Source organism: Aplysia californica, unplaced genomic scaffold (genome assembly GCF_000002075.1).
Source record: "Aplysia californica isolate F4 #8 unplaced genomic scaffold, AplCal3.0 scaffold00834, whole genome shotgun sequence".
Lineage (NCBI taxonomy): Eukaryota > Metazoa > Mollusca > Gastropoda > Aplysiida > Aplysiidae > Aplysia > Aplysia californica.
Window position 1 is genome coordinate 220,340 of NW_004798104.1, and position 12,772 is coordinate 233,111.

The following is a 12,772-nucleotide window of genomic DNA, read 5'->3' on the forward strand; positions in this document are numbered from 1 at the left end:
TGACACCACTGATTTATGTATCATGGGTGGTTGGTAGGTGCTCTTGTGTATTCTCCTTCGTCCCCAACAAACATCTGTCATCCTTATCTCTTCTCTTTTTTTTGTGTGTGTGTGTGTTACTCTCTTGTAACACCTTTAATCTTAAGCACTAAAATGGCCTAATTGTAATTGTCTTGCAAGTGCTGTAAAATTCTTACTAAAGTTAAATTTTTGTGTGTATGTTTGTTACTCATTTGTACTAATTTATTTTACGATTAGCACTTATATGACCTTATTGTGTTGCAAGTGCTGTAAAACTCTTGCTAAAATCAAATACCAACGTTTTTGTATGACCTGATTGCACTTGCTGTAAATTAGTGTAAAGTCAAAAAAAAGATTTATGTGTCTTGGGATATGTTCCGGCAGGTGGTAGCTGCCCACGCTGTGAAGATTCCAGTAACGCCCAATCTGGATGCCCGGGCCTCAGGCTACCTGCCAGTCCACAGCATCCTGCAGCTGCTTAAGAGCAGGGTCTTCTCCAAGCACAAGGTGTCGGTCAAGGTATGGACTCTGATTGGTAGTATTTTTTACACTCCCATCGACACATTTAGAACCGGCAATGTGGTGTAGCATTTCAGCTCTTTGCTGTTGCTCTCTCTCTCTCTGCCCTTCCCTCTCAGTGTCTGGGTTTGTGTGTCACATAATTGAAATGACAATGTCAATGAAATTAGTCTAGGTCGTTTAGTTTACAATGGCAGTGGATGTTACAAAGGTTAGGTGCATTCATGCATATATGCACAAGACAGGACATTAGTAAAAATACATGTCTCACATGCTGAAACAACCTGCTCCTTAAAACACACACTCTCTCTCTCTCCCACCTCTCTCTCTCTCTCTCTCTCTCTCTCTCTCTCTCTCTCTGTCTCTCTCTCTCTGTCTCTCTCTCTCTGTCTCTCTCTCTCTCCCTCCCTTCCCCTCTCTCTCTCTCTCTCTCTCTCTCTCTCTCTCTGGTAACCCCCTGGGACGGTGCCACTGACTGAAGTGTCTTTAGGCCATTCCCAAAGGGGGGACATTTCTTTTTTTAGTTCACAGTAGAATAGTAAATGGGCTGATCCAACAATATCATGCTCATAATTGTGCCCGAACTAAAACAGGAAACTGCTGTCATTTCCTCTACTTCTTTTGTATGTTTGTCTCACTCTTGTGACCCGCTATTTCCATGGTGCCTTGATAGTCGAAGCAGACTTTGTGCTGTTGAAGCTAGAGTGGTGAGGGGAGTAAGTCTGATTCCCTGTAAGGACTTCTCTGTTGACATCCTCCCCTTGGCGCTCATATGACCTTATGCGGTTGCGAGCACCGTAACACCTCTACTAAAACAAACGTCTCTCTGATACAAATTAAATTCAGTATCTGTCTGTTCTTGCTATTTGGAAATATATCGTTTACTGAAGGTCAATAAATGAAATTCGGATGTCAGTGGGTGGCTATGGTCACTTAATATTATTTCCACCTTTTTTAGAATGTTTGTTTTGTGCAGATAATCAAAGTTACTTAGGTCTCTACCAATTGTTCTTCATGCCTTTATGATTACCATTGCAAGAGATACCAAAATTTATCAAAGTTTCTTTAGTGGTGGTGTGGAATATCTGAAAGATTAATGAATTCAGATTGAAGGGCCAAAATGTTCCCCGAAAGTACAGCCCGTGATTTACCCTTTTAATGATATTGTTTACGTGATTTTGCCATGTAAATTTGTTGTTGATTGTAAGATCAAGCTATTTGTATGAATCCGTTATTTTTGTCTGTCTTGCCCTTTCCCAGCTCTTGAATAATGGTCCTGTGTACTGAAACAAAGATTTCTGTGGTTGTTTATTAATGATGCCCCCCCCCCCCCCTCTCTGTTGTTGTGGTTCCACAGAAATGGGTGATTCGTCAGATCAGCAGCAGTGTCTTCCCCTTGCACCCGCTCCTCCCGCAGCTCATCGAGTCCTACGTCAACTCCATCATTCCCAAGACAAACAAACCAGAACACACGAACGAACCCATCCTGGAGGAGGAAATTCTCGCCCTGTTCCACTCGGACAAGAAGTTGAAAGCGGGCAGGAAGAGAAAGTCGCGGGTTGAGGAGTCGGAGGATGCAGACTCACAGGGGAAGCTACTGTGTCCCCAGCTTCTTATTTTGTATTATCTTCTCTTGTATGAGGATCTCTACCACACCCATAAGAAATTGATAGGTAAATTTTTTTTTTTTTAAATTTCTTTTGGGTTGTAGTTTGAATTTTAAGTGTTAAGCTTATTCTAACGCTATTACGTTGTTTTTGTTTTTCAGAGAAATTGGGTATTATTACTATATGATCTGCTGTACTGGAGACTGTCTTTGGCCTAACTTTATCTGTGGAGTGCTATGTACACGAGACTGTCTTTGGCCTAACTTTATCTGTGGAGTGCTATGTACACGAGACTGTCTTTGGCCTAACTTTATCTGTGGAGTGCTATGTACACGAGACTGTCTTTGGCCTAACTTTATCTGTGGAGTGCTATGTACACGAGACTGTCTTTGGCCTAACTTTATCTGTGGAGTGCTATGTACACGAGACTGTCTTTGGTCTAACTTTATCTGTGGAGTGCTATGTACACGAGACTGTCTTTGGCCTAACTTTATCTGTGGAGTGCTATGTACACGAGACAGTCTTTGGTCTAATTTTATCTTTGGTTTTAGAACAAAGCTAGAGTTGGACATATATTTCATCCAGTTACGTGGTTAGTGCATAACACCATCAATAACAGCTATGCCCCCTTCTCGTTTGGACAATGCTGTAGGATGATGTGTTTCTTTGCAATGTTTTCTTAGTTTACAATGTAGATCATTTTGTAGATCATTTGGACTGCTTAGTGGAAGAATGCGACATACGCAGTGTTGAAAAGTGACGTGTAACAGAGTCTTACATGTGAGTGGTAGAAGGGTGCTCTGGTGGGTTTGCTGCTTCTTTTCTATCAAACAAATATCGTCCTCATCTCTCCTTCTTTTTTGTGTTTTTTACTCTTTTGAGTCCCCTCTAATGTTTAACACTTATATGATCTAATTGTGTTGCGAGTGCTGTAATACATTTAATAAAACAAAAAGTCTTTCACCGAGCAGTTGATTTATTGACCTATTTCTTCAATTCTCCCTCCCCATCACGCCCTTGTCTCACCCCGCGGTCATGGTGCCGGTCAGATGTGACCAAACTGTCCCTGTACAGCGACACGGTCATGTCCCAGATCCCCATCAGCTACCTGGTGCAGGAGGCGCTCAAGCAGAGGAACAACTGCCAGAACCTTTTCCCACCCATGATCAGGTACCTTTCCTGTCTCAGAAGAGAAGATTATGAAATTTTGAAAACAATGGGGGGGGGGGGGGGGGGGGGGGGGGGGGGAGACAGGATGAGCCACTTTTCGATTATTTTTTTGTAATCTTAGTATTAAAGTTTGGAACATCATGTCGTAACCGCTCTGCGACATGATGTGATGTACCATGTAGGGAATAAAACAGGCAACTGGGTGACCTTATACCGTATAAAATCGGCTGATTTTAAATATGCCCAGGGCCTTATGACGCACATTGCACAGCATGATTTAATTGTTGTATGGGGCCATTGTTGGCAACTTCGCAGATGTGCGTCCTAGATTTTGGAAATTATGTTGATGAAGGCTTAAAACTCATACTATTACAAAAATTACTGATGGGTATTTTTTTAAATGCAGCTAAGAGAAGTATAGACGGTTTTTAAAAAAATATTAAAACCTAAAAATAAAATTTTTAACTACCCCCCCACCCCCAGACTTTTGAGCATCCACTTCCCACACCTTTGTCTGGTGGAGGACTGGCTGGATGCCCACGTTGGGCTCATGACCTCAGACTCGGCCTCTGCCCAGAGGAAATCTGGGAAGACGAAAGTAACAGTGAGAGCTGATGATGTCAAGCAAGGTGAGTCGAGCTCTTCCTTGGGCAAAAATAACAAGAAAATTGAAAATTTGACTTTCCACTTTTAAAAATATTTCTCTTGGAATAAAAGAAGGTGAAAATCTAAATCTGACTGGGAATTTTTCTGATGTTTTTTGTATTTTCTATTGTTTTCCCTTATGTTGATTAGTTTGTTTTTTCCTGTTACCAAATATATGTATAATTTCCTTTTTTTTCCAACTCTGCAGCCAAATTGGTGCAAATATAACTGTGTCAATATTTACTGGACAGTGAGAGGTTTTTAAAAATTTTTTCTGAATTTGTTCACTGACAAAGAGAGTCTAACGTTGTGTCCTTGGGAAAGGCACTTTACACTAATTTCTCGTTTAGCTCAGTCCTTATGGACGCTGAACTTGGAGGTCCCGCCTCTTAAATAAACTAATAGTGTTGATAGGAGCGTTAAACAGTTACCACCTCTTTTTTTGACAAAGAGAGTATTAAAATGCTTGTTTTATTCTGTAAAATATTACATTTTAAATTGTTGGGACTTCTTGGGAAGTGGAGGGAATATGTATTTTTTTGTGAATACGTTTGCAGCATTTTCCCGAGCTCAGAGTCACCCTGCCGAGGCTATTAGGCTGCTAGAGGAACTCTCCTCACAAGCCAACCTGGCGTCTCTACAGGAGTGCCAGGACGCGGTGCTTGCAGGTATCCCAGCCATGCTACGGCCAGGTACTCCACGCCGACTGGTAGATCTGGTCAAAGCCACGTGGTTCCGGCTACATGCTCTCACACCAAGAAAGTATGTATCAAATTGATCAATTTTATTTTTCTTCACTCATGTTGTTGAAGTGTTGCATCAGGGCAAGGGGCAGATATGACATTGCTCTCTGTTTATTGTCTTTTTACTCGCGACTTTAAGATTTTGCTTAACAGTTCTGCTCTGTCTTTGCAGCAAAAAAGAAGAAAATGTACCTCTTGATATTTCTGGTGTTAACTTCATAATATTGCTTATTTTTGGGACACAGCATGGTATCATGCTGAATTATGGTGCTGTTGTCTGTGGGTTAAATCCCCAAATTGGCATTCTTGAACTGAAGGATTGTTTGGGAAGATTTCAAGGTTCTCCTCTGTCTTGTCTGGGTCCATTCTGTGACAGATTTAAAGTTTGGAGGTCCTTTGCCATTGAAAAACCTACGGTGTGTATGGGATGGGGTTGTCAAACTGGTATCACTCCATTATTTGTTTTATGACTCGTGTCTGTGTTTTGATTCGTCTTTAAGACTTTTGGGTGTTTGAAGGCTGCTTCTGGTATGTCCTACTTCATTTCTTTCCTTCTATTGTTTCTATCTGTCTGTCTGTCATAATTTCTCCCATCGTGAAATGTGTAGATGTGCTTCTCTTCACTCAAACAAACCCCTCGAAATTCACCTAGTGTGTGATTGAAGGGTGCCAGTGGTGGATTCTACTTCTTTTTTATTCTGTTCCTGTCTCTCTACCTTGCTATTTGCCTGCATGAAATGGCTGTTATTATGTGGATACATTTTTTTTCACTCAAACAAACCGCCAAACAACTCAAAATTCACTTCAGTGGGAGGCTGAAGGGCGACATTAGTAGGTCCTACTTCTTTTCTTTCACCCTGTTCCTGTCTGCTTTTTCCATGACCTTTATTATGTGGATGGGTTTCTCTTCACTCAAACAAATTGTGGAACCCCTCAGACTTCGACTGAGCACGGTGAACGTTCTGCAGCCCGAGGGTCGCCCGGAGCCTCTGACGGAGCAGGACCTTGTGGTGGACCCGCTGGTGGTGCTGCGCTGTGACGAGAGGGTATTCAGGTCAGTCTTTCACGCCTTGATACCATGAATGCTCGCTCGATGGTGGTAGTATGAAATTCACTATTTAAACCCCGCCCCCTGCTCGTACACACACACACACACACACACAGACTAGCAAGATGAGGATTGTGTGTGGTGTATCATGTGGGTGTGAAACAGACACACGCACTCACCAGGGATGCCAAATCTCAGGTTTTTCAGTTGTTTTTTTTCAAAAATCATTTGGCGTCCCTGAAGAAGAAGGCCACTGACATAAGGTCCTTCTTCTCAAGACAGATATAATATTACTAGTATTGATTAAACAAAGTCCCCATACACGTTCAAAGGAAAGGGGAGAGGTAAGAGAGATGTTTTTGTGTTCTCATTTTAAAACTTTACAAGGTTTGTTTTAGGTGAGATGTGATGCTCCACTCATTTTTTATTTTTTTTTCCAAAATAATTTGGCATCCCTGACTCTCACATTCATCTCTCACACACACACACACACAATCCTCATCTCTTGCTAGTGGGTGGTGGGTATATTTATTGTTCTCACTCCCCCTTACCCTCCAGATGATGAGTACCTTAAATGTTGACCTCTACAACATACACATAACTGTCTATTGTGATGGCACTGTGTCCACAACTCTTTGTACTGTCTGGCGTTTATCCTCAAATGCTGGAAACTTCAACTCAGTGACAGCTCATCTGCTTTTTATTAGGTACCAGAAACTAAATTTTCAAAGTAGCTGTATGCCAAATTTATCTGTTCCATTTGAAAGGCCTATATCCAGTGAGCATTTTGGTACCATTCTTTAATCTCTGTCAATTTTTAAGAAAATAGTAATTGTTTAAATTTTGATCAAATTTGTTTGAAGTCAGTCACTGGCTGCAACCCCATGTTTGACAGGTAATAAAAAAGTACCAAGTGCACTAAACATATCCACATTAACAGAGCACAATCACTATAACAAATATATGGAGCCTATTTTTTTTCAAGACTGAGATCATTACAAATCAGTATTTTATCTCACCAAACACGATGATCTGTCGTTATTTCGACAAAAACACTGAGCGTTGACCCGGCTGGCGCCACACCAGCCCCCACAGTGAGCGAGTCGACTCTATACTGTAACTTTCTGTTTAAACACCAAAGGCCAAAAATATACCTCGGGAAAGCCCGTTTAAAGCTCCACAGTTCTCCGCCAATGAAAAGATGGTATTTAATCATCCCACGTTCCGCGAAGCATTTGAATGCACGCGTGTCAATTTTTGAACCGGCCGACCATGCATTCTGACTGCGAGGGGCTTCGCTTTCCTCGGCGATTCTCCTGCTCCTGATAATAGGACCTATAAACAACTCACACCATTGTAACGAGGAAAAGCTGAACTTTTACTAGGTGTACGGCATTTGGTGTTTTATAGCAAAAGAGCAAAGAAACAACGATCGGAATTACTCCGATTTCACCGATACCACGCGGTCGGAAGGTCGCGAGGCCGTGTTTACGCTACCTATTTTTACTGTAAGCCTTAGACTATTCAGGTCTTGTGTCTCCTGTGCAGATGGATAGAGTGCAACTCTGGAAGGTCCTGCTTATTTTCCCCCCTTTGTTGGTTCTGCATTTTTCCTGCACTAAATTAAATTGGTGGTTGGAGGGCACCACCGGTACGTCCCATTGGTTGTTTCTGTCTATATGTCTTACTTTTTCTAAGCACTAAATGACCATTATTTTGTCAATGTGCTTCTATGTACTCGAACAAACTAACAAGCACTAAATTAATGGTGTTCTGTCAATGTCTCTTTTTTCAAACTATCTATGTGTTTCTCTTTATTCAAACTATCTATGTGTTTCTCTTTATTCAAACTATCTATGTGTTTCTCTTTATCCAAACTCTCTATGTGTTTCTCTTTATTCAAACTATCTATGTGTTTCTCTTTATCCAAACTCTCTATGTGTTTCTCTTTATTCAAACTATTTATGTGTTTCTCTTTATCCAAACTCTCTAAGTGTTTCTCTTTATCCAAACTATCTATGTGTTTCTCCTTACTCAAACTCTGTATTAGTTTCTCTTCACTAAACTACTCTCTACCTACTCCCCCCAGATGCCCCCCAGTGTTAGAGATTGTGCTGCGCATCCTGGCTGCCTACATGCAAGCCTGTCGCGTGTACCTCAACTCACACATGCTAGATGCAGCAGTCACCGACAAAGAGAAGGATCGGCAGGAGCTAAAAATAGCCTTACTGGCAGCACAAGACAGTGCCATTGTTCAGATTCTTCTAGAAGTGTGTTTGCCTCTCGGGTCGGAAATGGTAAGGATAAAAGCATTATCTATCTGTTTCTGTAAGGTTTATGATATTCTTTTCACTGGGTGTTTGTGTTTTTTTCCTTCGTTTGACTGCAGAATGTATGTTTATCTTAATTTGTTTTAACTCACTTCAGACGGGTCACACAACAGTTGCGTGACCCCCGCCATGACGCTCGCGTCGGGTCTCACAAGCCCTGCGTGACCAACTTTGGAATTTTTTTTTCGCTCTACAAATCACGCACGGATCGCGAGACCCGCTTCGTACCCTTGTTTGGCCAAGCCTGAGCTACTTAGACTTCGTTTCGTATCTCTGGGGCCGGTAGTTTTTAAGTTATTGAAGGTGAAGGACAGTGACCCAGACTGGGGTTGAACAGACCGGAACTCGCGCTTTGTTTTTTTCTATACAGCTCATAGTAATCCGACAGTCGCGTCGTAGTAACGGTCGAAGAAGTCGCATGAACAAGAATCACATAATTTCGCCGTTTTCTATACTTCTGTGCGTTTTACTAGTTCTAGTGTCTCAGAATATGATGTGTCTAATAGTTAGGATCCTGGATATGTACCCGAACACGGCCCGAGTCGTAGTTCTAGGGCTAGATCTAGCACTAGTACCGGTGTTGTTTTTCGCGCAACGAAATCACAACGTCGTGCCGTACATCTGTCTCATGTAATTCAGTGTATGGGTCTGAATCAATGCACAGACCAGCTTTTATATTTTCACCAAACACTTGCACATGTATACAAATCAAACCAGAACACTTTGAACTTTTATTTTTGTTGTTGCAGTGAATTTCATTCTACTTGTCACGTCTCTGGAAATTTTTCGAAAATCAAATTCATGCCAATTTTAAAAAAATCATACAAATTAAAGTATTAGACTTAGACAACTTTAGTTTTTTGTATTAGATTAAGCTTGAATGTTACTTTACTATGTCAAAAAATGATTACAATAGGGTAATTCTGAGAGTTGTGGTGATTTATTGAAATACCCCCCAAAACGCCAGTCTTCAACGCTTGTGGCTGGTGAAAGGGCCCAGTCGCAAGTGAGTTAACATCTTGAACCAAAGCTATACCAAATTAACATTTCGAAGTGTCACATTATTTAGAGGATCTTTACAGGTCTGGCCAGTTAAGACACTATGAGATTATGATGATTATTGCGTGAAACAAGGTTTTTACTACTGAATGCGAAGATTGAGTCTCTTTTATTTTTATGTATCTGAAAATGGCTCTTTTTCTCTGTATATATCAGATCCATTTCATATTAGCCCAATCTGCTCATGGCAGCTTATTACATTTGAGTCATAGAAACGGGTCTGCAACTCCTCGTTATATCAAATTTGTCATTCAAATTTGTTCGAGACTGACCCAAAAGCAATGGTGTTCCAAGACAGACCTTAGCTTACATCAGCTTTGTGTTTCGCAGAGGAACCTACATTTTAATGTTTGAATCCTTAAAAGTTAGTAGGGTTTCTTTTACGTTTCCCTTTGTGTTCTCATCCACTTGAAAGAGCTGTCCACATTTCCTTGTTTTGTTTTTATAAGTGTTTTGCATGTGTGCACCTTATCTGTTATTAATTTGCTAATTTTTGTGAACGTTAAGGGACGAGTCTTACAGCTTACGGGGTGGCCTTTGTAGAACTTTTTTAAATCATGGTATAGATGATCTCTACTTCTATTGATTCTGCAAAGACTTGGAATTAACTTGTGGGTGGTTGGCGGGTGCTCTGGTGTGGTTTGCTTCTTCTTTCCTATCAAACATCTATCGTCCTTATCTCCCCTCCTTCTTTTTTATGTTTGTTACTCTCTTGTAACACCTCTTATCTTCTGGCACTCATATGACCTTATATGCAGTTGCGAGCGCCGTAAAACCTCTACTAAAACAAACAATTGGAATTAACTTTGTGCGGATGACAGGTGCTCTGATGTGGTTTGCTCCTTCTTTCCTATCAAACATCTTCCGCACTTATCTCTCCTTTTTTTTTTTTGAGTTTGTTGCTCTCTTATAACACCTCTGATCTACAGCACTTATGTCACATAATTGTGTTGCAAGTGCCGTAAAACTTTTACTAAAATGTGAAAGTTAGATGAGTCTTGCAGTATAACCTTTATAGACCGTTTTTAAAAATCATATTTTTGATGATTTCTTTACCTGTCACTGTGGTTTTATGCACCCCGCATAATTTAGCCAAATTTGATTTTTTGGGAGGGCATAATTTCTGATTATTTTCCTTTATCATTCTTTGTTAAAATTAACAGAATCACATAATTTCACATTTTTTGCCTCATTTTGTATAATTTCAAAATTATTTTTGCATAAAACTGCGGAGACAACTCTCTTCTTCTGTAGATTCTGCAAAGACTTGGAATTTATGAAAAAGAGTCAAGACAGGTTTGCTCCTGATATTTCAGTGTTTTTCAGAATATTTTGTCTAGTTCTCATATACAGTCGAACCTGTGTAAGACGGAATCGCAAGGGAGCAAGAAAAAATTCCGTCTTAGACAGGGGAATTTAGGGGGATAGATGGAGGGGGGGATGTCAAAGGCCCAGCCGATGGTCCCGATGGAATCAAGGATAGCTTGTGCGACAGGCAAGCAGTGGTCAAAACTTCACACATCTCAACTGCTATCCTGTCTGATAATGACATACGTCACTCTTACTTATCCAATTACCACCAGTGCTTGCCTTTCATAGGACCACTGTTTGACCTATTAAAAACAGAAACGTTTGATTCTCCTTTGCTTCCACCCTTAGCCCCCCACCCATTGGTGTAACAAGCACAGTCAACCAATGCCACCCCTCACTGCCATCATGTAACAACGATTCGAGGAACTCTTTTCTTGGTTGGCGTACGATCAGGGCGGCAGGCATTAGTCAAATTAATTTTACACCTCTGGCTTCTGGCTACCCAGGAAAGTTAATGTAGTGGCTCGTTACTTTGAGCACTCTCCCAGGCAGTCATGAGATTTCACACCCACACTACACTAACCATCTGCATCGCTCAGGGCTCACATGATGGGGTAACATCTACCCCCAAAGTGCACCCCTACTCCCCTTTCTCGTCCAGCGGCATGGCCATGGCGTTAAGTTTAGAGCTGGCAGAACCAAACTTGCGAGTTTTGTTTCAAATCAGGGCTGAGCGGGCAAAGCATTTTCCATCTTAGACAGGTGAAACCCTCGGAAGGAAGCGGATATTTCTTTCTGTTTCCGCGTTGGACAGGTTTCCGTTTTATACAGGTAATTAAAGAGGAATATATCAAGGGGGGAGCGGGGAGATTCCGTTAAGACAGGTGTCCGTTTTACTCAGGTTTCCGTTAAGGCAGGTTCGACTGTATATGATTGAAGGTGAGAAGAATTAGGTTTTCTCAGTACTGACGGGGGTGTTGTGCTGTGTGTTTCAGGGCAAAGAACACACGGAGCTGTGCGACCTCCGCGAGGTGCGATGCCTGGTCTTCTCACACATCCACCAGGTGTTCATCGCAGACCCCAACCTGGCCAAGCTGGTGCACTTCCAGGTCAGAGGTCAAGGGAGGAGAGGGTTTTCTGGGGTTGGGTTTTTTGTTGAAGTTAAAAGTTCTTTCAGTTTCAGTTCAAGACATTAGACAAGTTAGTTTGTAGGTATTTTATATTCGTTTCTATGACCATTTGCAATAATTGACAATGTTCTAATTTCTTTACATTTATAAGTGTCCGCGCATATTTCCGACACAAATACTAAAAATGAATGTTTTAGCTGTCATTATCATTATTTTTATTCCATACAAGACGTTAGTCTCTACTTCTGTGTTTACACAGTGTTTTTTGTTTTTTTCAAACTCTTAATGTCTTTCTTAGTTGTATGCAGGCTGCCACAGACACATCATGATTCATGAACCAACGCAAAGTAACTTTCTCTTGTTCAATGGTAAATCAAGAGCTAATGTTGAGTGTCTTTATTTAACAAATTCAGATGTGCATCTTTCTTCTCTTACAACATCCTTATTACTTGCGCAAATTTAAGATTTCTCATGGTAAAAGATATGATACTTGTAGTCAGTTTAAGCCAGATTTTGGAGAGTCTGCCGTGCCGTTTTTAAATAGACAATCATTTATTCATAAGTTTGTAACTAAAATAGGACAAATTGAGCACAGTAGTCTCCGCCTAAACGCACGCTCCGCTCAAACGCATGCTTTCGTCATCTGACGGCTTTTTTACTATATGATTTAGACATACAAACGCACGGTCACTCCCTCTAAACGAACGCTCCGATCCGCGAAACACACCGACAAGTTAAGCTTGGCAAGGGTAAATTTTCACTACAACCTGCACAGCCTACATAAGACTAGCCTAGAATGTACTAGAAAACCGGATATTTGGTGAGAGTGCCCCTCACGCTGTACAAAGAGAGTGATGGACTGCGTTTACAGTACACACCCTACTTTCCACTGACGCATAGGTCTCGGTCTAGGGCTGGCCGGTTGAATGTTGGGGGGGGGGGGTGGATGGGATTGGGGGGACTGAAATGTTTTTTGATTGGTCACTGGAAATGTATCTTTGAGAGAAAGTTTCTGACTGTTGTTTGAGTTTGAGTGACTGCGTGTAATGTTTACAGTGGAAACCTGATATAACAGGGATGGTGGGAGTAGAGAAAATGTCCTGTTATATCCGATCCCTGTTAAATCAGAAATGCAAGGAAAGTAAGCATTTGTGGACTAATCCAGCTGTAGTTATTCATGGGTAGTTTC

General features: G+C 41.2%; 1 protein-coding gene across 1 annotated transcript in view; it reads left to right on the plus strand.

Annotated features, from left to right (window-relative positions):
- Window positions 1-12,772, plus strand: part of LOC101854052 (integrator complex subunit 2) — a 43,299-nt gene that overhangs the window by 22,961 nt on the left and 7,566 nt on the right. The window contains exons 12-19 of the mRNA XM_005109956.3: window positions 406-540; window positions 1,898-2,213; window positions 3,197-3,317; window positions 3,801-3,946; window positions 4,520-4,724; window positions 5,643-5,759; window positions 7,843-8,050; window positions 11,449-11,562. Of these exons, the coding sequence (XP_005110013.1) occupies window positions 406-540; window positions 1,898-2,213; window positions 3,197-3,317; window positions 3,801-3,946; window positions 4,520-4,724; window positions 5,643-5,759; window positions 7,843-8,050; window positions 11,449-11,562 (1,362 nt within the window). The remainder of the gene's footprint in view (window positions 1-405; window positions 541-1,897; window positions 2,214-3,196; window positions 3,318-3,800; window positions 3,947-4,519; window positions 4,725-5,642; window positions 5,760-7,842; window positions 8,051-11,448; window positions 11,563-12,772) is intronic.